Genomic DNA, 27,895 nt, shown 5'->3' with positions numbered 1-27,895 from the left:
GACAAAAAAATTTTACTCAGTATACATATCAAAGACACAAAAAGACAAAAAGCACTCATAATAGTAATCACTGTACATTTATTTTTTTAATTAAAGAAACCATAAAGAATACAAAATTACAACAATCATGTGCCCTTTTACATACAATGTCATTAAAGCAAAAACTCTAAACCAGTTTGTAAAGTATTCAATTTACCTCAAGTCCAAGCTGCATCTCCCTAAGACACTGTTCCCATCACAGTAGCCATTTTAAGCCAATCTTCTTTTAACACACGGGTAGTTTCTGTAGAGAACACTTTTCTCAGGACGAAAATGCATCGAGCATGCATAAGAAAATATATATATATACTCGCAAATACATTAAAGAGCTTCTTAGAGTATCACTGAAGAAAATAAAACCCAGGGATTTATTTGCTTCTTTAAAGCACCAATTAAAAAAAAATCCCTCAATTAAACTTGTAATAAAATTTGATTGACTGATTGAACAAAAAAGCAGTTATTTTCAGTCAAATTATTTTTAAGTATTATGAAAATGCATTTTAAGCCAGGCAGAATTTGCAGAACTAAAACAAGATTATCTCCAGTGAGTTAATGCTACATCAATATTCTAGACATGTAACTCTTTTCAGGAAGAACTAGTTGTCATGGCAAAGTATTCAAGTGAACAAACCTCCCCCCACGAGCACTTGCTACTCCTGTCTAAACCCACTTCTGTCAATTAAGTACCAAGATCTTTAAGAAAACACTTTACAACTAGTATCACGTCACCAGTTTTAGTATTAAAATGATTCTCTAGTATACGCATTTCTGAAACAGCAAAACAAAGAATTCTAAATATCACTACACTATCATGTATGGCATTAAAAATAATCTGTAAACTTTTAATTAAACGAGTTTACTTTCAGTCTAAACCATTCACTTTTCTACCAATCTGCCACATTCATATCAATTGGCTCACCTTTTCTACTTTCTATTTAAAGGTTAAGATCCATGCTATTTAAAATGCTTACAACACCAGTGAAGGTTATGGTAATAAATTAAAAGTTCTTCAAAATAGAAACAATCTCCAATATCTACAAGCATTCATCTACATTTCCAAATGGATGGAAACTACAACTAACCAAAACTTGACAGGCTCTACAGATCTGCTTGCAACATACTGACCTGATTCTCATACACACACACACACACACACACACACACACACACACACACACACACTCTCTCTCTCTCTCTCTCTCTCACACACACACACACACGCACACACTGTGGTGCAATAACTCTATAACTTAAACAGTTCATGGAACATTTAAGCACTTTAAAATGAAAAGTGATCAAGAGCAGGTACATCACACCCTATACCATATTATGTATGGGAAGACAGTTCATAGTTCTCAATTATGATTTGCCATTTTACCTTCTACATTGAGCCCTTCTATGGTCCATGCTCATCGGCTCACCAATGGCATACACTCAAAGGATTCCTCTTTATGGGTAACTATCTCAGGACCTGATTTTATGAGCTATGATTTGGTGCTTGCAGCATCTTCAGCACTGTGTGTGAAAATGAAGGCAGCATTTTTGAATATTTTTCTTTGTTGTAAAGTTAAGCAGGAGTTTTTAATAGGATCAGCACATTTTAGAAAATGAATAAAAACAACTGATATGGTGCTGCTTTAAGATAGTTATTTAACTCAAAATATGCACTAAACATCACCCCTAAGAACACAAACAGTTTAAACTGGCAAAAAGGAAATGCAGTGGCAGTTATTAAAATATTATAAATCAGAAACTATTGGTTATGCAGATTATGAAAAGTTATTTGTTATACAATTAACATTTCACTGATGCACATGCCTTTTTTCAAAACTTACTGCCAGTATTCTTTTTTCAGTATCCTTGTCAGCAAATACAAGTCATGAAAATAGAACTATGAAACTGAACCAAAATCTTCTTACTGAATTACTTACTATAAAGCAGTAATAATACAGGGGAATAAAATAAGAATATAAAAAGATCATAGATTTGGAGGGCAAAGAAAATTTCCTGTTACTCATACAAACAGGCTATGAAGGCTGTTGAAATTTCTGACCAAATGACTTCCTAAGTCTTAACTATTTAATTCTTCTTACTGTAACACTTCTGTAACTCTGGGGGAGAGGGTGTACAAAAAGGTTTGGACGTTGTCAGTTATCGCAGCAATCTACTCATTTTATTTTAATGAAAAAACAAAACAAAAAAATACAACAACAACAAAAAAAAAAACATTACCCAAAATTGTCAACAGTTGCTTGAACAACTTAACAGACTTTCCACTAGAATGGTACCATAAATAACAAAATACATTTGGGGAAGCAGTACCAGATTGCTTTTGAGTACACAACCACAAAAACCTCACAGGGACAACATTAATGTACTGATATATTTATATATATGTCCTTAGGTTGTGCTTACCTGTTGCTTTTTGCAGCAGAACCTAAGGTGGAAGGTCTGGGAAGGCACTGTGAAGTATAAATAATTGCACTGTTTGCAATTAATAAAGATTTTAAATTTTAAACGAATCAAAATCAACAGCCTCCAATTTGTGAATTATGATACTGAATCCAACTATTTCCTTCAGTTTAATTACTAAATGCACCACAACACTTTCCTAGCTCATCTAAGCAACAACATCATGCAAAATACTGAAATTGTTCATGTCAATACCCTACACTTAAGATCTTAACAGATAACTCCTTAACTATTACTATTAAACTTCATACTAGATCTAAATATGGGTAAGGGAAGTCACTAAGTTACATAAAACAATCAAAACATTTCAAAACATCCACAATGAGCTCTACTATTTTCTGCCCTATAACCTCAACATTTTGTCCTCATACACACGGTGCTCCCTAGAGATGATACAACATTTATGAAAAGGTGTTAAAGTCCTACATTGCTTAAATTTTGCAAACTGAAAACCACTTCTGTCTTAAACATTTCAAGTTTTTTATATAACTATAAAAGATAGGCATATTTTACACTGAAAAACAGCATTTTAGGAGCACTGATAATACTACTTTCAACTTTGTTAATGATCAATTTTCTTTAGCTATTAGCTAAAGCATATCAAAAATACTTACCCATTAAGCTCACTTAAAAAAAATACAGAACTATGTATTATTCTATGTTAAGAAGCAGTTATGGTTTCCCATGACATCAGCACTGTATTCCAACATAATAGTCACACAAAATATAGCATTTCATTATGTGGAACATTGACAAAAAGATACTGTTGCAGTTCATCAATTTGTCATTCTGATGTACTTACAGTGCAATGCTCCTTGAAGGAACACAATCAAGGATGATACACAGCACAGTCCTCCTCACCCCTACAGAGCTAGTTCTATACTGGCTGGATCAAACCTGCACTTCAACAGACAATGGCAAGACAGACTGTATTTGCATGTAGTCTAATATATTAATATGCAAAGAGCCAACAAATATGCAGAGTAAAACAATGGTTTTCAACAAAATATCAGAACTTCAGCATGAATGTTAAAGATTAATAAAATGATTCAAGTACATAAAAAAAATTAATTTGATTCAATGACTGGACTTGTGCAATTACAAGACAAAGCTTATCTATACTGCAAAAAGAAAAAAAAAGCTTGAACATTTTCATACCCCAAATGTTTCAATGGCAGATGCAATGTAGCTATACTTTCGCATTCTATTACTTTTCTATCCTGAATTTAGAAAGAAACACACTATTATATATATATATATACATTGAAAGAGTTGCTTTACATGGAAAAAAAAAAACAATGTTTCTTATAAACTCCTCAAATCACTGTCTGAAAACTGTTCAAAATGAGTTATGCTGAAACAGTCTTGGAAATAAGTGAAGAACAGGAAGGTTAACTGTTGTAGCAGCAGTACAGGTCTGAAATAGTGCTCATGTATAAAAGAAATTTCACTGTTAATGCAATGCAAGTATACTAAAGATCATCGTATACACATGCAGTTTTTTTTAATCAAATAGAAGGGAAAAAAAATGAAGATATCAAGATTACTTGTGCTGAAACAGCCAAATACAACAGAAGAGAACTTCCAATCTACCACTATACTCCAACAGGGAAAAAACATGCCAGTGTTTAAAAACTAAGTAATTCATGGGGAAAGCTTATATATTCGTGTACATGTATCTTAATTTATCAATGCTAAGAAATTATGAATCCTTTACCCACATATCCAACTTACCGACACAGGAGGTTTCATATCATTTATTGTAAAGCACAAAACAGGCATTTTAAAAGTGAAAGTATACATTGAAAAAGTACATTTATATCACAAAGCATCGACCACATAATAGTTGCAAATACATTTGCTGGAATGTGTACATCTACACTAAAGACTAAAAACAAACCAATTTTCATTTCTACACAGAAATATTAACCTCCTATCAGTAGTGATAGATATTTTTGTACATTTTCAAAATTAAAAAAAAAGGGGGAAAAAAACACTACTTTAAACCAAAAACAAAATTAAGATCTTCATCAAGTCGTCTGCATCCATATATTTAACAAAGGTTTTTTCCCCCACACAATGAAGCAAATACTGTATTGTCCACTTCTTATTATTGGCCCTGTGCAGAAGAGATACATAAGAGATACACAAAAAGTTAAAGAAAATCCTTTAAATGGAGCTAATTCAGGAGTGAATCCTTTAAGAAAGAAAAACTGGTTAATATAAATGATGGTGGCTTCTTGCATGATTTGCAAATCCCTGGGGGAAGAAAATTTATTTTTAAAATCAAAGGCATTATAAAAATAGCATTCAGATGCCAGAAAGCATTTTTAGAAAAACTGAATCCCCAAACACAACACAATATCTCATGTACTTATATTTTACCAAGTAAAAAGTAAAACATATTCATTCCCAAATAGACAAACATGCAGAAAACATGGTTGGAGTGAAAACCAAAACAAAAAACCAAAACAAAATCAGCTAATGTATTATACCTGAGGTGCTGGAGGGTGCTGCGGCATTCCCTGGGGACTTGTCTGGGCATAATAGGCTGCTTGCTGTCTATAGTACTCAGCCCAGGCTGCACTATAATCTGGTTGACCACCTGGTGGGGCCCCAGTAGGAGCAGGAACTGCTTGACCTTTAGGAAAACAGAGGACTTCATTGTTGCAACTGTAATTACAAATCTCACAGTATCTTACTTCTTGTAATACTCCTCCAAAGCCTTAATAGCCTTGTGCCTGCCCTTGTGACCTAACCCCCCCCCATTCCGTAACTTTAATACAAAAATGTATGCACTGTAATAATGAAAGGCACAGAGGGTCAATAGTTCTTATTTTTATCTTGACACAGGGTTTCACTTATGTAGCCCAAACTGGCTGGCTCAAAACTTGTATTCCTCTTGGCAACTTCCCAAGTTGGTGGGATCATATATGTGTCTCATTGCCCCTTCAGTTACTGTTTATCTTAAATATGCCTTAAACAGACAGGGAAGAGAATGAGGGAAAAACAGTGCGGTACACAAAACAAACAGGAAATATGCTTTTCTCATTTCAATCACAAATTTTAGTCTTTTATTTAGCACACTCAGTAAAAGATAAAGTGATCCAAACTCACATACCTTTAAACAAAGGGGAATAGTCAGACATAATCTTTGACAAGGAAAGAAGAAATGTCTTTTGTTGTTGTTGTTCACTATCCAGGGCTCCGTGGAGATCTACCTGCTTCTGCCTCCTGAGTGCTAGTACTAAATGCATCCATGTGCCACCACACCTAGCTCACTATTTCTTTTATCCACTTGGGTCCTATGTTATAGTACTAGCCTTAAACTACAAAGAACTACTGACAGATATGTACATGCCCCCCCCCACGCCATGACACAAGACACTGTGTTCATATCATAGTACAGCTTTACTAAAAATAACCTGGCAGCTGAAATAAAGATTCACGAGTAATTTATTTTGTTTCTAGGCAGAGTGACCATTTGGAGTTACCAAATGAAAAAAAAAAAAAAATCAAATCCTAGAAATATTGACCTGATTTTGTGAACAAGTTAATTGCAAATGACAGTTTCTTGACCAGAACATTACAATAGTTAAGAACAGAGGGTATTATTCAATATATTTAAAAGAAATTGGTTTACAACTTACTTTGTAATGGCCCAGGCATAAAATATAAATAAAAATCATTTGGCTGAACATATTGGCCAAGTTTGTCAACAATGCAATTTATTTTTTTTTAACAACTTTTTAACGTTTTGAAATTTCCAAAGCTTTTACTTCCTCTGGGCTCTAAGGTATTATATTATTTGCCTTCAGAGTCCATTATATCAGTCCTTAACACTATAAGGGCTTAAAAAAAAAGCATTACTTTGTTGTATATGGAATATGTGTGCTCAAGCATACAGACCGTGTGTGTGTGTGTGTGTGTGTGTGTGTGTGTGTGTGTGTGTGTGCAGATGTCGGAAGGAACTCTGCATTCCTCAATTCCTAGGTCAGCAGTCTCTGGACAAGTATGATTATCCAATGGAGCCGTCTCACTGCCCCACAGTAGCTCTTAAAGCACCCCCCAAAATGTTTTCACTTAATTTTCCTCCAAACAAGAATTACCTTACTCTTCACTCTAACACTTAATTCTTTTTTTTTTTTTTTTTTTTGGTTTTTTGAGACAGGGTTTCTCTGTGTAGCCCTGGCTGTCCTGGAACTCACTCTGTAGACCAGGCTGGCCTCGAACTCAGAAATCCGCCTGCCTCTGCCTCCCAAGTGCTGGGATTAAAGGCGTGCGCCACCACCGCCCGGCTCTAACACTTAATTCTTTACCCATTACAGAAGTTTTTATTCTACCTGAAAGTTCTACCACTATATATTCTGTTCTTCCTCATGACATTTTTTCCTTTTATCTACAACCTCATCTAGGAATCTCTAGAGTTTTTGTAGTGTTATCTCAAGAAACTCATGTTCTAGTAGGTTTGCTACTGAGGAAATGATGACAAACTTACAGTCTATTACAGCCCCCTTCCCACTTTGGTTTTAAGAGGAAAAGCTAGAAGTAGAGCTCTAGACACCAGGAGTTCAGAACTGCATCAAATACATACTAGTTTCAACTGCATAGCGTAAGTTATGTGAGACACTTAAAAAACCAATCACCTACCAACCAACCAAAACCCAAAACTCCTCACTCAAAAAAACACCAAGAGGGGAGAACTCATTAAAAAAAAAATCTTAACACTTCTGTTTGCTTAGTTTTATAAATAGAGTATGCAGACAGGAATTACCCTCAAGGAACCAGGAAATCCACCCAGGCTACTTTGGAAAGTCAGCAAGAAAAGTGACTTTGGAGATAAAAATTCACACACCCACACTAGGGACCCTGTATGCAGTCAAGCACTCTACTAAATTAAACTATAGGCCTTCAAGTTTTTATTTCTCCTCTCTTCCATGTAAAACACACCAAGACTCAACTTCTGGACGTGGATGAGTATGCATATGTACAAGCACGGAAGGCCGGAGGAACCATCAAGGATCTTCCTCCATCCCTCTGTATCTCACTCTCTTCCTCTTACTGAATCTAAAGTTGGCTAGAACGCTCCTGCAATTGCTTCCCAACTGTAGTTATCAGGACTCGCAACTGTCCACGCTTGGGTTTTTAAGATGGGTAAGTGGGGATTTGAACCCAGGTCATTAAGAACTCTTACCCATCTACTTCCTGAGCTCCTAGATAGAACCTTTTCAAAAGCTTTGCTTAAGGTCTCTTAATTTGTGATCATCCTAACTAAAAAGATACCAAGGTCAATACTTTCAAAAAAGAATTGAAGTTAAACATTTTACAGGGAAAATTTTTATAACTATCATACAACATTTATTCAATGATTAACTAAATTACCTAAAAACAGTGTTTTTCAAGATATATGACAGGGATTTGTTCAATTAGTCTTTTCTTGCTCACAACATTAAGATCTCCCCACATAATTACAAAAAAAGCACAAATGAAGAAAATGAGACTCCAAATAGTTATTTACTTAAACAGTTACTTCTGTGCCATGTGTCTGTTTTTATGTGTGTGTCTGTCTATATAAATGTTTATTGATTGATTGATTGATAGATATGACAATCAAGAACAGGAATTCACTGATTTCTGTGCTGGGAAGTGCTAGAACATTAAAAACTAAAACCTAATTCAGTTAAAATATCTACTCTCAAAAGCTCTGATAATATACTTTTAAAAAATACAGAATGCAAGATAGCTAGCAAAACTTATTTGAAGTCACTTAAACAAATAGGACATAATTGAGCAGAGATGTCAACCTTATTCTGTCCTAATTACCTAATTCAGTTACCAGGTTTCCACCTAATCAACACATGAACATACCTGGTGCATTACACAGTAAAGATAATGCACATTAGCCTTAACATGCTTAATGTCTGATAAATAAGTAGCATTACTTCAGTACGGTGGATACATACCTTGACCACCGGCTATCCTAGAATAATTTATACATTTCCATCTATTCTCAAAAATATCCCAGTTAAGAAATTATGTAATCATTCTAATTACACAGAATACTATTTTAAGGTTTCAAGTTTCTACTGCTAAAGTTCAACTGTTATAACCTGCCTGAGATCAGTGAGGTTAAGAAAAGTTATTAGCCCATCTGTTCATCTCAGGAGTATGTCATCAATCATTTCTATAAACAGTTGTTCAAATACAAAACCTCTTTAGTCTGAAAGCAGCTTTGTAGAAAGCTGTATCATCAGTAAGAAATACATTTACACAATCACTACGGTTCTGTTAAGAATTATGTTCAATAGCTGTCAAAATCTTTTTAAAAAAGGTCACTCCCCTTTTTCCCTTTCCAATGCATGCAAATGTTTATTAAACATTTATTAATTTAATAATTTATTTATTAATGTTTATTAAAGCAAAGCACTTCCTGACACTATGGGTTAATTTCCTGCTTATTTTGCAGTAAAATCAGTGATATAACTGCTTTTCTGGCCTAAAATTTAATCCCATTCCATTTGCACCACGACACAAAAGTACAGTAATAAAGCCATATGTTATTTCCTAGTAACTACATGTCAGGTTTTAACTAACTTGTGGACAATTGCATTTCTTTGCCATATAAGCAATTATAAGAATTTCTTGGATTGCTCTTAATATGCTTTAACCTCCCAGTAAGTTTTAGAATGTCACCTCTCCTGTTTTATTATTTTTGTTTTCCAAGATGGGGTTACTCTAACAGTTTCAACTGTTCTGAACCTTGCTTTGTAGACCAGGCTGGCCTCAAACTCAGAGATCTACCTTCCTCTACCTTTCAAGTACTGGGATTAAAGGCATGTATCACCACTGCCTAGCTTGTTTGATATTAACTTTAACATTATAAAAACATATAGGTGAGTTATCGAAAGTATTTTTATAAGCAAGTATTTTGTTACCAATATCTAACTTTGTAATGTGTACTTACTTCAGTTTAATGAATAAAAGATAGACATAAAAGTATAGAACATACCCATTTTCTTGTAGTATTCTTCCCAAGCCTTTGTATAATCAACCTGTCCAGCTGGAGCTGGATTCTGCTGATCTCCTTTTTAAAGAAACAAAGCAAACAAGATTTAACTTACTCAAGGCTATTTTGCACTTCTGCTTCCACACCTTCAGTACTGTAATGAACGCTGTCTCCCATAGAGCTGTGCAAGTGTTGGGGATACATGGTGGTGTGTACAGAAGAGGTGGACATAGAAACTGGGACAGTAAATCAAGGCACATGAAAGAAATAGACAACATCAAGTTTCTGCCCATTTTTAAGTACAAAAGGTTTCTTTTTTAGAAAAACCATAAATAACTTTGAAGCACTAGAGCGGAATTAAATGTTAAATTAAAAAAAAAAAATAAACAAAAAACCAGCATATAGTCATGTGATTTTTTAGTAGACATGTTGTGGTCTTCCATATTTATAAAGATAGTTTGACCATTTAATTTTGTGCACGAGCATTTTGTCTGTATGTATAATACCTGCACCCCAGGTAATCTGGTATGCTCAAAGGTCATAAGAGGGCACCGGATCCCCTGGAATCAGTTTCAGTGTGAACCACTTTAGGTGCTAGTAATCAAACCTGGGGTTTCTGCAGGAACAAGTACTATGGACTGCCAGCTCCAAACATACTTTTAGTTCCGACTTGGACAGGATTATAATTAGTGACATTTAAATAGCAATGAGTATACTTAGACTGGTCTCTAAATTCTATCCTTGGGAAAAAAGGGAAAAAAAAAAAGAATGAATCATTGATTGGAGCTCAGAAGACAAAGTATCTTACTGTGTTAGGTACTAAGGAAGCACCTGAAGAATGTCAGAAGGCACCAGAGCCACCTTGAAGATAATCCCAACCACCCAAAATCTAGGACAATATAATGAAAGTGGTTAAAAAAGGGCAATCTATTCCTTGCAGTAAAACAGCAACTAATATACAATGATAGAAACTAAGAGTTAACAGCGATTTTAATAGTAGTTTACTAAGGCAAGGTTTATTATTAATACAAACTAAGGCTGAGGCAGAAGTTCAATAGTGACATTATTCCAGTAAAGTGTACCAGAAAATACTAAGTAATTCTTTACAGTACATGGTAGTATTATAGTGCAAAACTCAGGCTTGGAGCAATAAGACCATTTAAATGACCACGGTTAGTAACTCAAAGGCACCTAGGTTGGCAGCTATCTAACAGGTGAGTTATACTCTTATTAGAGACATAAAATAAGACCCAGAAACTGCTTGAGTTTGAGACTTAACAGACCAAATGAAATCACTGGGTCAGTTGGTGAATCTAAACAAGGGCTGTGTACAATATTGGTATATCAACGTTGAATAACTGACTTTAAGGTCCATGATGGTTATTTATTTTGGAATGGATATATAAAGAGTAATGAGGCTTCATGTCTCCAAGCAGAGTTTTCAGTAGCTCTTTTCAGAACTAATTATAACAGGCATATGTATCAGGGTAATGGGGTTAAATGGGGCGACAAAACAGTTAACAGTCTCACTAGGGCATTATTCTCCCAATTATTATTAAAGCTTGTTTCTATTTCATAGTGACTTAGTTTGCTTACCCAAAGTCACAACTGATTCTTCAAACCCTTAGGCCCGAGGATCTAACCTAATGATTCTGTGATGCACAAGGCCCAACAACAATCATCGGGACTGAAAGTTTTGTTATGACTTCATATATAAATGCAAACCTAACTTTAGCTTTAAAATAGAGAATAAAATCTTTTATTACCGTAGTTACCTTGTCCGTTAGTCTGGGTTGTCGTTGGTGCCCCAGCAGGAGCTGCAGGAGGAGGCTGTGCCTGCTGCTGGTAATAGTGAGCATAATAAGCAGCCCAAGCTGCCGAGTTTGGATCTGTTCCTGCCTTAGCTACAATTTAAAAAACAAAGAAATGTTTCAAGGTTAATATGTATACTCCAGAAATCAATCCTTACCTTTCCGGTGATCCCTGACAGGCTCAAAAGTTACCAACAGCAAATGAAACTTTCAAATTTTTCTAGTACTGTATCACTTGGCTTTTAGTTCAGAAACTTCAGCCTCAGGTATTAAGTAAATGACTGGTGATTGGTGGAACTGGGATATAAATGGATAATCTTGGCTTCCAATCCAACGGTTTGTCTCAGCCCAATCCTGTGTCTTTGCTCCCCCCCCTCAACAAGTTTAGCTGCAAAGTGCAACAGTTCTGTATAGAAGACAGTTATGGACTAACTTGTACAGGAAAGAAACAAAGATTAGATACATGCACTTTATATTTCACAACAGTCACAATCCTGAAATTATTGCTCTATCATTTCTCTATAACCTTCAGGATAGTTCAGCATAGTTTATCATTTGGTATTTCTTGCACACACTTTTGAGACCATGCCCCATATAACACAGGCTGTTCTCCAATGCTTTCCCTTTTCTTCTTCTGCTTTTCCAGTGCTGGGGCTGCATGTGTGCACCCACTGTTGTAAACATCTTTCATAATACGGACCTCCCAGCTTACCCACTGTGCAGGAGCATGTCTGCTCTCCTGCATGTACAAATGTATGGAGGCCAGAGACTGATTCTGGATGTTCTCCTTAATCATTTTCGCCTTGTTTTATATACAATTTAAAATTCCATTTCTAGTTATGTGTATGTGTACCTGTGTGTATCTACACAAATGTGGGTTACTAAAGAGCCCAGACGGTGTAGGCTCTCTTGGAAAGAAGAGTTGTAAATAGTTTTGAGCTGCCTGATATGAATGATTGGTTGTGAAGCAGCATCTGGTTGGTGGGAATAGAACTCAAGACCTCTGGAAGAACAGTCAGTGCTCTTATTCACTGAGCCATCTGTCCAGGACCCCCTTTCTAATTTTTTGAGCTAGGATTTGTCCCTGAACCCAGAGCTCACAGATCTGGTTACAAGAGCTGCCCAGGAAACTTTAAGGCTCCTTTTTAGTTAGCAGGTATGTGCCTTTGAACCCAGATTTTACACAGGTGGGAGGGACAGAACAGAACTCAGGTTCTGATGCTAACCCCAGCACTGTGGCTTATCCTTTCTATAAACTCCAGTTCTCTCTTTAACATCTCCTAACGTTAACTCAAGTTTTAGCTGCTGCTAAAACAAGTCACCATAATTTGCATCCTCTGCACAAAGCTCAACTTAACTCAAAAAAAAAAAAAAAAGGAAAGTTTTCTTTTTAAAACTAGTAGGTACTGAGAGCTCCCTATTATTTAACACAGGATGAATTCATTTTATCCATTTAAGATAAAAAAAAAGGTTTAGAAAGGTAAAAACTCAAAAAAGCACAATCAACTAGTTATAAAGATAACTGATCTACCTGATTCTGAAGACTAAATTCTTGACATCTATGTAAGCTTCAACCTCATACAGTTTCTTGAAAATGCAGACAATAAAATACTGTATACTTTAAGCAACTATGATCCTGAGTTAGTAACCTGTGGATAAACCTGAGCGCAGTCAGTCTTCCAGGTAGATGGGTTTCTTATCTGTCAAAGGCAATACTGGAAGTCATACTCACTGACCAGACCTTACAGTGTTAACATCAAACACATGCACAATCCCATGAAACCTTACTACCCAAATAATACCTTCCATTTAACCTGTTCCAACTTGATTTAATCATGCCACTTCTAAATGCTTGTTAGAAGGAAAAGATTCACTTTTAAAACTTACAAAGGAAGTCCTATCTAATGCTTCTTCTACACCCTTACAAGACCATTCCCGTCTGTCCACCCTGGGAACGCACTCTTTTGCTAATGGACACACACTCATCTTTCATAGTCATATGCCACCACAATTCATGTTTTTCTTTTGCTTTCTTTCCTTTTTTAAAGGTTTTGGATTTTTCCTTTGAGACAGGATTTTTCCTGTGTCCCTGGCTATCCTTGAACATGCTCTGTAGACCAGGCTGTCCTCGAACTCAGATCTGCCTGCTTCTGTCTCCTGTGTGCTGGGACTAAAGGTGTTCACCACCGCCTCCCGGCTCAAGTTGTTTCTTAAATGAGTAGAAGTTGTGGTTATTTGGTGACTGAGCAAAGTTCCTATGAATTTAACATACATTAAAATATTAAAACATATAACAAATCCAACAAAGCAATTACATTATCAATTTTTTTGTTTTTTCAAAAATACACTATGTAGAAATTAATCTATAACTCAGAACACATTCTTTGAAATTTCCAGAGTCAAACTACAGAGGCTGCAAAGTGAAAACACCACCACCACAACAACAAATCCTATTTCCAAGTTGACTATTGATCACGATGAAGTAGAAGCAAAACTAGTATGGGATTATATAATGAGAACATCATGCTAGAGAAAATCCAGATTGCAAATGTACTTTTCAATTTTGGTAATTAAGGGACCTAATCTGTAGTACTTTAAGGTGCCTTATCAGCAATAAAGTAATTTATACTTATTATTTGAGAATATAGTAGTGTTAGACACATTACATTATAAACAAACATGGACTATTATGAATAAAGTCACAACATACTAGACAGCAGTGTTATCTTACACTGCAGGAGAGGTGCTGAATACAATGCACATACAGTAGAGTAACGTAGGACTGTGACACATAGTATACAACGAAGCTGACATTAACAGTGATCACATTGTTTACCTGGGTCAGGAGGAGCCTGCTGCTGCCAATGTGGATATGCATTTCCCCATCCCTGGGGAGCATACGGGGCTGGAGGACCGCTGGGGGTGGGGAGGGGAACAAAACCACAAATACCATTTTAAAAAAGCCAGTTTATGTGTAGGCTTTGCCTCTGCACGTATTGCATATATGTACATGCAGCTATGTATGCCTAGTGTTGGTTTCAAGATACCCTAGAACCCATTATGAATGGTTGCGAACCACCATGTGGTGCTGGAAAGTGAACCCAGGTCCCTCTGCAAGAATAACAAGTGTTTTTAACTGCCAAGCCATCTCTCCAACCCCCAAACCTAGGACTTTTAGGGAAAGCCCAGAACTAACCAAATGCAGTACTTACTGAGGAGCTGGGCCAGGTGGTCCTGGGTTGTAAGGTGCAGGGTTGTATGGTCCCATTGGAGTTCCAGGCCCTGGAGGTCCAGGAGGCCCATGAGGACCTGGAACCCCATGCGGCCCATGGGGTACAGGTGGCCCTAAAGGATTTACTGGGCCCTGTAAAAAAAAAAGAAAGAAAAAATCCAATAAACAAAAGACACACTCATACAAAAATACACCCAAACAGCGTAATGGTTGAGCAATTCAAAGTCTAACTACTCTTTTCTGTTTCTACGCTTAAGTAACAAACTTAAATTTACCTTTCTCACTTAATGGTGCAAAAAATAGTCATTATCTGATATGTAAAATGCACTGAAATCCTCAGCACTAGCAAATCCCCTTCAGCTTTTATTCTCTTCCATGTTTCTCACTCTTTTTAAGTTTTTTTTTGTTTTGTTTTTTTTTTAAAAAAGACTGGTTTCTTTCCTTCCCTCCCTAATGTCAGACAATTACTGATAATATATTCTGCAAATTGCACATCAAGGGACAACTTCACTTAACTTATGGTATTCTCAATGTCAACTGTGATGTCTTTGAATTCCAATTTAGATAAATGTCATCTATAGTAACTTTCTAAATAGCATGAAAATTTCCCTTACAGTTGATAACACATTAAGACATTTAAAATACTGGTATCACAATACTTTTACTAATCTTTCTCCTTATTTGGAGACATGGTCTCACTTTGTAGCTTTTGCTGGCCTTGAACTCACCATATAGACAGATCAGGCTGGCCTTAAACTGCCTCTGATTCCCAAGTCATGGAATTCAAACCATGTTCTATTATACCTGGCATCATTTCCTTTTACAGGCCACCCTGCCCTAAAACATTTCTTTTCTTTTTTTAGTTAATAACATAGTAACATATAAAATGAAGTGCTTACAATTTTTTAAAAATTATTTTAACCTTTTTTCCCCAGTAGTAGGTCTTGAATTCAGCACACGCTAGCCCAGTACTCTATGTCCTACCCTGAACACTTATCTTACATGTACACATGGTGAATGTGCGTGCCCAAGGAGAGAAGAGCACCAGATCCCCTGGTACCCAAGTCACAAACTTTTTGGGAACTCAATTTGGGTCTTCTACAAGAGAAGTGCTCTTAACTACTGTAACATCTCTACAGCTCCTCAAAGTATTTATTTTATGTATTAATATGCAAGTGCTACAGCTGTAAATACGAAAGCTACTTTTAGCAGCTGGTCACCAACCAAGCCCATGAGGATTCTGGGTATTACTCAAGTTATCAGTTCATCTGATCTAGGCCAAGAAAAAGAAAAGATCAGCTGGACTTGGAGGTGCATGCTGTTCACTCCAGCACTGAGAGGAAAAGGCAGGTAGACCTCTGTGAATTCATAGCTAGCCTAGTCTACAAAATTGATACATTGTCTCAAAACAAAAAACAAAAATCGTTGTGAAAAAGGATACTAGGCTCAATTCACTTTCCCTTTATTTCTACAGATGGTGCCTGTATATTTAGTATGTTGTCTTCATGTGACTTGTAATGTGGTGCAGGAGCTTGTGGAAGTCATGATCAGCACTGACGCAGTGTCCTTCAACAACTAACTGCTCCTCTGTCGTCTATGTGAACTCGAAGCTCATTAATTGGCTGGGTTAGGAAGTCAGGGAGCTCAGAGGTAAGAACCATTAAACTAAGCCTACATCTCAAACCTCTGATGACTGGCAGTCAGTTCAAAGCCAGAAAATATAAATTATTTCTGTAGAAGGTGAGACAGACATCTTATCTATTTTGACTGATAAGGCAGAGTCAGGTAGATATGTAGTATGGACCTTGATAGAATACCAAATTCCTATAACCAGCAAATATTTTATCTATAGACATTCAAATACAAGTATGTGATTCTTCACATACTTTTAACTGCATGCTTAATCATGGTACTTGTATTTTGGATATCTTTCCCATGTTGCTATATGTATACACACTATACTATAAAACCTGCAATTTCATATTAAAAATTATGTATTTTCCCTCGGTACATTTGATTTAGTACTTTTTAAAGTTACTAGGAACTATGTTACAAACATGAAGCCTAGAGTACAACTTACCCCAATCTTCTCTTCTATAAGTTGTCGAGCATAGTCTATTTGCTGTGGAGTGCCACGAATTGTAAATAACTTCATATTGGGATCTGCATTAGGTGGAGGATTTCTCTGAAGTTCTATTCTTGCACCAGACTGCTGGCTTATGCTTTTTATGGTTTCACCACCTAAAACCAGAGGACGGTATGTTCTCTAAAGTTCACAGAATGCAAGAAACACTTTTTTTCCCCCGAGACAAGGGTTTCTGTATAGCCCTGGCTTTCCTGTAACTCAACTCTGCAGACTTACACTGGCTTCAATCTCACAGAGATCTGCCTGCCTCTTGAGTGCTGGGGTTAAAGGTATCTGTCACCATATATGACAGAAATACTATTTTTTTAAAAAACACCTATTTACTTTGCCCATTAAATAAAGTTTGGTAACATTCTACTGGACAAGAATGTTAAGTTTTTCTACTTATTCTGTTCTTCCCTCTAGAACTCATACAAAACATGCTAAAGACTACTTTATACGCACCCTGCTATATAGACACCCTAATATGGATTAGAACAGAAAAATATTTCAATAAATATAGCTTTTGTAAGTAACAACAACCAAAAAAAAAAAAAACCCACACCAATAAAACCCATTTGAATTAGGATCAAGTTTTGTAACTGATAGATTCTTGGTCCCCTTTCCCTAGAAGTCGAGACACAACCTCATTTTTAACATACACTAAAGATTGTTCCTGTTTTAGCTGCCATATTAAGACCCCTTTCCTATTAAAATATGCAATAAAAAATAAATATAAATGGTATGTTTGTAAGTATCCAGAAAAAAAATCATTATGTCAAAAAAAAAAAGAGTTTAAAATACGTTGCCTTTTCCAATTATCAATCCAGTTTTCCCAGTTGGCACAATGAAATTAAACTCCTGAAGTCCACCAGGTGGTCCCATATTCCAGTTTCCTTGACCTCTACCTCGTCCTCGACCACCAGGTCCAGGTCCACCAGGATTGCCAGCCTAAGAAAGGAGAAAACAAAACAAACTCTGTAATAAAACTATTTGGCTTATTACCCCCAACTCTCGTATTTCTAAGCAATGAAATTAAGAGAGGACTTCAAACATTACTTGACAAAAATATTCAACGAAATAATAACAGACAGATGGCTCAACAGTGAAGGGACTTCCTATACAAGCCTAATGACCTGGTTTGATCTCTAGGACCCAATAATAGAGAACCAACTTAAGAAAGTTTTCCTTCGGCTTCCATTGGCACAAATGCCCAGGCACACATACCCATACAAATAAAATTTCAGATGCACTGGGGTAAATAAATTCTACCCTAAAATGTTTACCTTAAAGCAATTTAATGTTAGTCATTTTAACACTGTTAACAGATATCTAAGATAAGACGGAGGGGCATTTTTTCATTCATGTATCTTTTCCAATGAAAGCAAACTGAAAATGTTAATTTCCTATCAAACCTGAACACTTCGTAGAAGGTCTGTGATAATTTCTGCAGCATGCTGACATCTGTCTGGAGGTCCTGTTATTTGTGCTATCCTATCAGGTGTTGTTCCATCATCTAAAACAGCAACAACAACAACAAGAAAAAAACCCAATAAATTGTGACAAACCAATTATAAATGTCAAGATTAAATTAAAAGCTATCAATTCTTAGAACATTAACTATACCTTAAGCTTACCTGGCTTAAACTGAATTCGAACACCAGCATCATTTTGTATTTTTTTAATCATTTCTCCATTTCTTCCTATTACAATGCCAACAGCAAATCTTGGAATTGGGACCTTAAGCAAGTGAAAGTATATTTTAAAAGACATTTCTCAAAGACTCATATCCATATTATCATAAAAGTAAATATACTAAATGATGATCATAAAAATAAGATAAAAATGCCCCATAGAAGAAACCAAGAAAAGGGACAGGATGTTAAGACAAGTCCATTTAACTCAAAGCAGGAAAAACACTATTGCACTCATGGCTTAGTTAGTATACAACCATTCCCAATTCAGGATTCTTACTTACATCTATCCCTTCGTTCCCTCCTATTCTTGAGCCATACTCATTCCGGACTTCTCTGAAACCACCTTGATCACGAATTAACTCTAATACCATTTCCTTGGCTTGCTAGAACAGAAAGTTACCCAAGTCAGAATATGTGTCCAAACATTTTAATGCTTATTTGTCCACCCCGTCAGCCTTGATATATCAAGTGAGGCTTACCTGAACTTTGTATGGGTCGCCCGTAATCCTAAGAGGTTTATCAGCACCAGTGTTTTGAGGCCCATCTTGAATCATGACCATTTTAACACCAGCTCGTTCCTATTAAAATCATGAAAATTAATACAAATTAGTAAAAAAGTAAAAAGTGGCTTCAAAAGACGTAATAATACTCTTTATAGTATAATAATACCTGAAGTTGTTTAATAGTCTCTCCCCCCTTTCCAATAACCAGTCCTGCTTTGCTGGCTGGAATCATGATTTCCTGAACTGCATTTCCAGGTCCATCACCATGATGAAAGCCAGGGGCTGGTCTTCCCTTTTCAACAATCTGGTCCAATAATCTTTTGGCTGATCTGTTAACAAATTAATCTTGAAATAAAAATATGTAGCATAACCAACCTTACCCACAAATAATAATAGGCAGTTTTATCCAGTCATGTATCAAGTATATTCTAAATGGGTTGTATGGCAGTTAATTTGGACGCATTTCATGGTTAGAGGCAAGAAGTCAAACCAAAGGAATGTAAAATGGGCAGTAGTTAAGTATCTATAAACCAAATAAATATAGTAATTTAAAAATATCCCATCTATCGTGTCAAACACCAATGGCTAAATAATGTAATAGAAAAGAGAATTGTCAATGCAATTGTTAGATGCAATGCTTGATGGGCACTGAGTTTAAAAAAAGGCAAGCAGATGTAGGAAGTGTAAACCTTTGAAGGTGCTGTGTTAAAAAAATAGAACATGAGCTTCAAAGATATTTTTATGATAAGAAATTTCCAAACCTGTCTATATGCTCTTAGAAATTATGCCTAAAAGATATCTGAATACTAGATAAAAGAATAAGGGAAGGTGTTAATTTCAGTGTAGGATGACATACTTTGTCACAGTTCTAAGTTTTCAGTAAGTAGATAAGCTTAAGTGGTTTTAGTGTCTTGAACTAAAACCCATGGGCCCAATAAAATACTTTCTCTTCTAAGTAGCCTTCCTTGGTCATGGTGTTTTGCCACAGCAATAGAAATAACTCAAGACAGAGAGTGGTGGTGGGCAATGGTGGTGTGTGCCTTTGGTAGACAGAAGCAGGTAGATCTTGTGAGGTTTTTAGGCCAGCCTGGCCCAGAGAGTGAGTTCTGAGACAGCCAACTATGGATACACAATGAAACCCTGTCTGGGGGGGAGGTGGGAATGGGGAGAAGACAATTAGTGGTAAAGATTGAGTAGTTTTATCAGAGCCTTAAGAGTTGAGTGGAAGAGAAAACCAGGAATATAAAATTTTCACTATACTGGTTATGAGTTTTAGTTTTGTGTGCAAGGCAAATCAGGTTTTAATAATTTTCTGAGTCTGTGTACACACTCACGGTAGGTGTGTAGGCCAAATTACAACCACCAGTGCCATTTTTTTGTGTGATAGGTACCCTGAGGCAAGGTCTCCAAATGACTCTGAACCCATCAAATAGCGTTAGGTGGCTGGCTACCAAGTCCCCAAAATCTGCCTGTTTCCACACAAGTCCTGAGCCATATTACCATGCTGAATTTTTTAGTTTTAGGATTATACTAAGTGCTTCCTACTTGGAAGACAAGAACCTAAATGCCTGAGTTATTTCCTTAGTCCCCGTTTTTAACAATTTTCCGTCTCAGGTTCAGATGACGAACCCTATCTAAGAAAGGCACAATATATAAACTTTTAAAGCAACGATTTCAAGGCAACGAACAAAGAACAACGGTGCAGACGTTATGAAAATGAAGCATTGCCAGGCGGTGGTGGTGCATGCCTTTAATCCCAGCACTTGGGAGGCAGAGGCAGGTGGATTTCTGAGTTCGAGGCCAGCCTGGTCTACAGAGTGAGTTCCAGGACAGCCAGGGCTACACAGAGAAACCCTGTCTTGAAAAAAAACCAAAGAGAAAGAAGTGTATAGTCTCCAGTCTCACTGTAAGTAGATGTAATGGTTTTCAAACTTACTGGACAGATTCAGGGGTTCCAGTTAGCATACAAGACCGTTCTGGAAGGCCACCACTATCTACAATTAAATAAAAAGAAAAGTTTAGGTCAAAAAAATAGATTAAAATTATCTGATCTTTAGAAACTTAAAATAATCAAGGTTCCTATCCAATCTGCAAGGGCTGGACAAAATTACAATTCACACTAAAAAAAAAAAAAAAAAAAAAAAAAAAAGAAAGAAAGAAAAGACAAGACTGTTACCAGGAGCTATCTGTATTTTGCATCCAGATTCCTGCTGTATGCGTGAGATCTGTTCACCTCCTCTGCCAATTACTAGTTAAGGTAGAGAAATGGGAGAAGTTATTATTTACACTAAATTTTGAAGTATGGTTTGTCTTAAAAACTTGAAATTAATGTTACTTACTAAATCCAACCATTCCATCTGGAACTTTGTATTCTTCTGTCATTACAGATCTGCTAAGAAAGAACAGAAACTAACATTTTCTTCACAGAAAAATTATGTGCACGTATACATAAAAGTAATCTAATAAATCCAATCTTAATGTCTCCCAATAGCCCAAACTTAGGTTTTTAAATGAGGTAGTACATGAGTGAGCAAGACAGTGACCTGAACACTTGTGAAAGGGTTCAGAGTGAATGCCACTACTAACTTGTTTGCTTATATAAAACTCAAAGTTTTGACTATACCTTTGCTGCTGATGCATTGGTGGTAACTGTGCTCCAAAAGCTATAAAAAATTTAAACAAAAACAAGCTTAAGTTCAAGTTTATTTATTTAAGATAAACACACCATATACTCCAAACTCTTTCCCTGATATATACATTGGTAAAATAGAAATTCCGACTATTCATATTTGAATCATCATTGATAGTGGCAAGAAAGTCAGGAAAGGGATGCACGGATTAAGAACCAGAGTAGTTAACTTATATTCAAAATTCAGCAATCAGTGTTTATATATACATGGCTCCAATTAAAAGAGAATCACTATTTTTTTTTTAAAAAGCTATACATCTGTAAGGAATATCTGTTGGGTATGGCAAGGCACACACATCCTTAGTCCCAGCACAAGAGAAAACAAAAGCTAGTCTGTTATAGGCTATTTGATCACACCGTGAACCCCAAGATTGTGTTATTTACTGGGGGAGAAAACCCTGCTTATAGGTGTGACGTGGCTTAGCCCTTAGCACACAACTTTAATCCCAAACAATGAAGTTAGTTTGTAGAAGCACTCATGTTTGAAAGTGACATTTAACTGAGTAGCAAAGTGATCAATCAGAGAAAGAGTCAACATAATAGTATTATGTCCAACTCTCAGGAGAATAGAGAGGAGGACTTAAGAGATAACAGCCCAGGGGGTAGGGGAACAATTGTAGAGACACAGGTTGCAGAGAAGGAACAAGCTAGACAAAGGTAAAAACAGAATGAGCCAGAAAATGAGGTTAGTTTGAGGTCAAGCAGAGTATTTCAGTCAGAGGTCAAGAGAGAAGCTGGATTGAATCAGGTTGGAACAGCTAAGTTGATCCAGCCAGAGTTCAGAAAGAACTAGAAGGTTTGAGGGAGGCAGTAAGCCTCAGAGATGACAATTACATCAGGTGAATAAAAAATACTTTTACACAGGTAGATCTCTGTGAAGTCAAGGCCAGTCAGTTACACAGTTGAGACCTTGGCTCAAAAGCAAATTCCCCAAACCCCACAACCTATCCAAAGGTAGAAACAACAGTCTGGAGAGAAGGCTCAGATGATAAAGGGCACACATGCTCTTGTAGACAACCAAATTTCAGTTCTTAGCAACCACATATAATCCACTTTCAGGGCATTTCCACGCTATCTTTATATACACACATAAATAATTTCAAAAGAAGCAACGAAACCTCAGCCTAAAGTACTTACAGTCATTTTGGGGAGGTGCTTTCTTAGCATCTGGTTGATCTGTAAAATTAAGTGTCTTTTACTTTTTGTCAATTAAAAAACAAAGTTCCCCCGCCCTGACAAGCAAGAATAGCAATGTTTATTAAAATACCTGATAATGGTTTACCACTTGAATCAAAAACGACATGATTCAACCTAGACTCAAATATCTAAAAAAAAAAAAAAAAAACCCACAAAACCTACATTCTTTCATTCTCGTGTGTTGTTTAAACAATGCACAGACACTTAAAATAGTTTAGAATAATGCAGCACAAACTATTTAGCTTCAATGCTGGTGAATACCTTATGCTAATGGTTAATGATGCTTCATCCACTGTAGGAACTGACAATTAGGGAGAACTACATAAAAACCAGACATATCAAAAGATGAGTGTATCTGACAGTGATCATAAAGCAATACCAAAAAAGAAAGCTCACATTACAAGACAATTTCAATCTAAACTGTTCTTTTATTCTCAAATGAAGCATTTCACTACAAAAAATCCCCAAAACCTCAAAGCAACCACATGATTGCCTTTCTCAGATAAACAAAATGCATACAACAATTAGAGAATAGACAGCCTATTGCTCAAAACACTATTATTATTCTCCCAACTTCAAGGCTTTGTATAGCAAAAATTCAGACACATAAACCAAGAGAGACCATTGTGTCCATTTAAGAATCCACTGGCTTATTTCACATTTACATACTAAACACAGGTAATAAATAAAAATTCCTGCCTTTAAAAGGAGAGGGCATTCCCTCCCAGTGTGTGGTACTGCTCGGATTTGTCCAAGAGCCATCTACACATAAAATAAAAAGAGTACATTACACACAACATCTGAAGCATCATTAGCTCATTTCTTCTTGCACATTGAAAACCTCACTTGCAAATATAAACATACTTAGACAAAAGGAAACCAAGTATTACCAGAAAGGGCCACAATACAGTCCTATACGCTGTCAGAATCTTTTATAAAAGGGCAAAGAGCATCAAAATTTATACATACATCAGAACTAAAACAAAAAAGTACACACTTCTAAGTGCAGAAGTGTCAATTTTTCTAAGGAGAGCACTATGAATCCACTGTTCTAATCAATGTTTAAAGTTAAATATGAAGCACTCAACAAAGCACTAAAACAATATAAAAATGGGATGCCTACAACAAACAAACCTTAACCTTTAAAGTGCATTTTGAAGTAAATATGAAAACTCAGTAAAATGTTTCCCAAATAACTGATCTTATTTTGTTTCTAGCATTAACACAGTCTGTGCAAACTCAAAGCAAGCATAATCCTAAAATAGGACAAAAAAGAACTGTTTTCTATTACAGTAATACTTTCTGATATACTCAAATTATACTTACCTTTTCTAGGTCTGTTTTTTTCAAAACCCTATCCTTCTGAGACCAATAGATAGTATTTTGATAAGTCATCTCAATAGACAATACTGAAAACCTTATCAAATGAATACTGTGGAAGATACTTATTCCTATTGGCTATAACTTACCTCCGTCTTCTAAGGGTCGCTTCTGTCCCCCATAACCATAGTCATTTGAATTCAATGATGTACCAGCATCACCCCCAATTTTTGCTGCAATCTTAAAAGAAAAATGAGAATACTAATCAGGGTATTACTACTTTATGTACTACTCAGCACTAAATTTCTTACAATAAAAGATATACTATTCCCCTTTTAAAAACATTAGAAAGATTCACTTACTAAGAATAATTAAAACTACCACATACTTCAGAGAGCTAACAAATAATAATAATGATCTATTAAACTTATGATATATCCCCCATTTAAAAGAACACACATCTGGAAACAAAATCTTTCCTACCCTTTGACTTCAAATCATAGCATTATAAACTGTATCTTAGGGATTGAAGTACACTGTCTAGAACCGACAGGTACTGATGTTAAAAGGGAAGTGTTAAGTACCATTGAACTAGGGGAAAATGGCTTAGACTATGGCTATCTTCTACAGTCAGGTTTTATAAACACTGAGTTTACTTGAAAAACCAAGGAATATCCATAACAAACTACACTCATTTATACTCCGTTCATGTAATAGTTCTACAAGTATCCAAAAGAAAAAGCTGGTACTTGGTTCATTCAAAAGAGCAAGCAAAACTTTCAACTTCCCTCATGGGGGTGAGAGGATGAGAACATGGTCTTATTCTGTAGCCCAGGCTAGGCTAATCCTAACTACTAACATGTTAGAATTATGAACTCAATAATGTTTCTATTAAACATGTTATAGGTGGGTAATGTCTTTGATTTTAATCTACAGAAATAACTCAAGCTTTCCACTTGATTTTTGCTCTACTACATTTTCTGTGCTACTTCAAGCAAAATCAAACCAAATCATTTACCACCTTCTTCACTGACCCATCCTTACCAATTTTGAAGTTAAAGATAATTCTCAGAAGATAATGAGGTGAAAATATCCATTTCCTATACTTTAGCCCACACTTTCTACTTCTAATACTTCCTAGGAAAGGTCCACAGCAACATTCGAAATGTTCTTTTGGAAACTTTAACAATGTGTTCATTTATCCTCAATGACACAGTTGCACTAAACTTTTATAAAAAGTGTGCCTCCCAGCACACTCAGGCTAGTCCAAGATCCCTGGCATATATATACCAGAGGACTGCCTGGTCTGGCCTTAGTGGGAGAAAATCTACCTAATTCTTGAGAGACTTGAGGCCCCAGGGAAGGGAGATGGGGGGCAGGGTGGGGAGATGGGGAGAGGGACTGGGGTAAGGGGTGTGTGAGCAGGAATGCAAATTAAAAAAAAAAATCTACAAAAGACAAAGTGTGCCTGGATCATAGTGGACCAGTACAGACAGGCCTGTAACTCCAGTACTTGGGAGGGTGAGGCACAAAGACTCTCATTAAAAACAAACAAACAAACAAACAAACAAACCAGATCTCAGCTGGTCATGGGTGGCACACACCATTAATCCTAAAGGCAGAGGCAGGCCTAGCCTGCAGTGAGTTCCAGGACATAGTGAGACCTTAATCCCCTTACTGCTTTAACACATTAAAGATCTATGGTTATTCCATTTAACATACACTGTGAGCCTTCCTTATACAGGGCAAGGTCCTGCTGGGATTACTACATAGCCAGAATGTCCAGGTCTAACAGATACTATTATCTATACTAAACACTTGCATCAGTCAATGCTTGCTAACGGATGCATCCGTAGTTTTTCTCACACTCCCACCTTTTTCCTCCTCCTATGCTATTCTATGCTTGGTTGTCATTCCAGAAACCCTTAACCCTGTGTACAGTTTTGTACAGCAAGCAGCAGCGTCTTGTCCATGCTGGCCAGCCTCACTCCTCACTGTCTGAATGTCATTCAGTAAGGCATCCTTTTCCAGCAGCACCCTATACAGTGTGTGCCTCATAGCACAAATATTTATATAACTGCCATGCTTTATTAATCAAGCATCTTCTATCTGCTCATTGGTATTTGATTCTCTCATTTCACAAGACCACAACTTAAAAATCTTCCAACGCTACCTGGGTGGAGCACACTTGCTAATAAGCACTAGAGACGATTCTGCAGGAAACCTTAAAACTCAGGCCTGCCTCAGCTTTAATCAGATGCCCAGGCAGCCACACTTGTCCCTGACCAAAGGGTCCTACATGGGAGGAGGCAATTCCAAGTCGCCCTGACTTCTAGACACACATCACGTTGTCATGGAATCCCTCCCTCTCCATGAAGACACACAAAGATTTTTTTCAGCATCTATGCACTAGATAGTTAAGTGTGCTTGCTATAGCATGATAGATTTGATAAACCTTGATTGACTCGGTAATCTTTCAGTCCTGACCAGGAAGGGGGGGGGGATTAGGAAATAAATTTCTAATATAGTCAAAACTGGCTTTAAAAACCTGTTCGTTCAACACTAGTACAAAATGTCTAACAACTACAATAGAGTGCCATAAAGGTTTACTTTAGCTTACAAACGAATTCCGTGACAGACTTTTTTGAGACAGGTCCCTCTTGGCCGTCCCGACTGGCCTCCAACTCAAGAGATCCGCCAGGCTCTGCCTCGCGAGTGCTGGGACTAAAGTCGAGCACCACCACGCCCGGCAGGTTAACATTAGACATTTTTAAGCTACAAAGATTTGTCAAGGGGCTCTACCTGAAGACATTTGAAGTTCAGATTAAGGGGGAAATTTTTTTTTCCAAATACAAGCACTTTTAATTTTTTTCCAACCCTTTTCGTCTGGGGAAAATGGTGCCTTTGGGGGGCAAACAGTACGTCCCTACGTAACACAAAGAGGGTTGTAGGTTTAGACTTGGGAGAGGCAGATTCAAACTGAAGGCTGGGTAAGAATGGGCCCGAGGCCATTTTGAGATGGGGGAAAGGATTGGTGGAACGCCTCACAAATCCCGCCCCGGGGAAAAGCCTCCCTTGTAACGGGAAGGTGAACCTTAAGTCTAATTACAGTGAGGGAGTCGAGCTCGGCGGAGCGGGAAGCGGGGAAGACCGCTAACGAGACAACCCTTCCTGGCCCGAGTCATGACCTAAGTGCCCAGAACCTTCCATGCTCCCGTATCAAACGGAAACAGGCCCGAGGGGAACGGGGCTAAGCACACTCCGTGGGGAGGCCGCGGTGCGGAAGTGGAGGCCCTGGGGCCACGCTTGGGGAGAGCGCGTGGGAGGGGGGCTTCAGACCACGACAGGCTCGGCCTCGAGCCGCTGGGACCCCCCCCACCCCCCGTGAGGAGTCGCCATCTCCTCAGACCGTAGTCCGGACGGCGAGCAGGGCCAGACCTACCCCGCCAGCGGCTCTCGGGAAGGAAGCCGCCGCGCGGTCCACGCTTACCTGCCGCGCTCTCTGCAGGGCATCTTTGAAAGCATCGTTAACTCCTCCGCCGCCGCCGCCGCCGCCAGCTGGGCCAGACGACGGCGGAGGCACTGTTGAGTAGTCAGCCATACTCACGCTACAGCACACGCTGCTGTTTCCTCGCGGAGGTTTCCCTCTCGGCTAACTGTTAAGAAAGAAAGAAAATGGCGGCCGTCGAGGCCGTATCACATTCTTGCACGACCATCGTGCCGTAAAGGGGCGGAGACTAGGAGACGGAAGTCCCGCGATGTTTCAGAGCTGACGTGCGGTTGGCGGGGTTGCTGAGAAGGGAC

General features: G+C 37.3%; 1 protein-coding gene across 11 annotated transcripts; it reads right to left on the bottom strand.

Annotated features, from left to right (window-relative positions):
- Positions 1 to 58: 58 nt before the first annotated feature.
- Fubp1 (far upstream element binding protein 1) lies at positions 59 to 27,895 on the bottom strand. Of its 11 annotated transcripts, none has more exons than XM_028754345.1 (23): positions 27,582 to 27,895; positions 24,241 to 24,331; positions 23,471 to 23,533; positions 22,712 to 22,750; positions 21,509 to 21,548; positions 21,225 to 21,277; positions 21,062 to 21,133; positions 20,822 to 20,879; positions 19,052 to 19,214; positions 18,862 to 18,960; positions 18,664 to 18,765; positions 18,323 to 18,425; positions 18,101 to 18,201; positions 17,495 to 17,636; positions 16,641 to 16,801; positions 14,541 to 14,692; positions 14,165 to 14,244; positions 11,293 to 11,421; positions 9,521 to 9,595; positions 5,007 to 5,152; positions 2,455 to 4,630; positions 1,418 to 1,554; positions 59 to 283 (listed from the first exon to the last, which is right to left on the bottom strand). In XM_028754345.1, exons 1-21 carry the CDS (start codon positions 27,690 to 27,692, stop codon positions 4,622 to 4,624), a joined length of 1,989 nt encoding a protein of 662 aa, XP_028610178.1. In that variant the 5' UTR covers positions 27,693 to 27,895; the 3' UTR covers positions 59 to 283; positions 1,418 to 1,554; positions 2,455 to 4,621. The 11 variants fall into 11 exon arrangements, with proteins under 11 accessions (XP_028610178.1, XP_028610174.1, XP_028610177.1 ...); XM_028754341.1 differs by having other exon boundaries at positions 2,455 to 4,770; positions 11,284 to 11,421; positions 27,582 to 27,790; XM_028754344.1 differs by having other exon boundaries at positions 11,284 to 11,421; positions 27,582 to 27,790.

Source organism: Grammomys surdaster, unplaced genomic scaffold (assembly GCF_004785775.1).
Source record: "Grammomys surdaster isolate TR1022 unplaced genomic scaffold, NIH_TR_1.0 125996, whole genome shotgun sequence".
Taxonomy (NCBI): domain Eukaryota; kingdom Metazoa; phylum Chordata; class Mammalia; order Rodentia; family Muridae; genus Grammomys; species Grammomys surdaster.
The sequence above is the reverse complement of the archived record's forward strand: the minus strand, read 5'-3'. Positions and strand labels throughout refer to the sequence as shown.

Bases quoted from the DNA above. Each gene is read 5' to 3' on its own strand.
- Fubp1 (XM_028754341.1), bottom strand. From the start codon at position 27,692: ATGGCTGACTACTCAACAGTGCCTCCGCCGTCGTCTGGCCCAGCTGGC. The intron at 19,215-20,821 runs GTAAGTTTGAAA...ATTTGTTAACAG, and splicing joins GGAACCCCTGAATCTGTCCA to ATCAGCCAAAAGATTATTGG. The intron at 18,202-18,322 runs GTAAGCTTAAGG...TTGCTGTTTTAG, and splicing joins TCGAATTCAGTTTAAGCCAG to ATGATGGAACAACACCTGAT.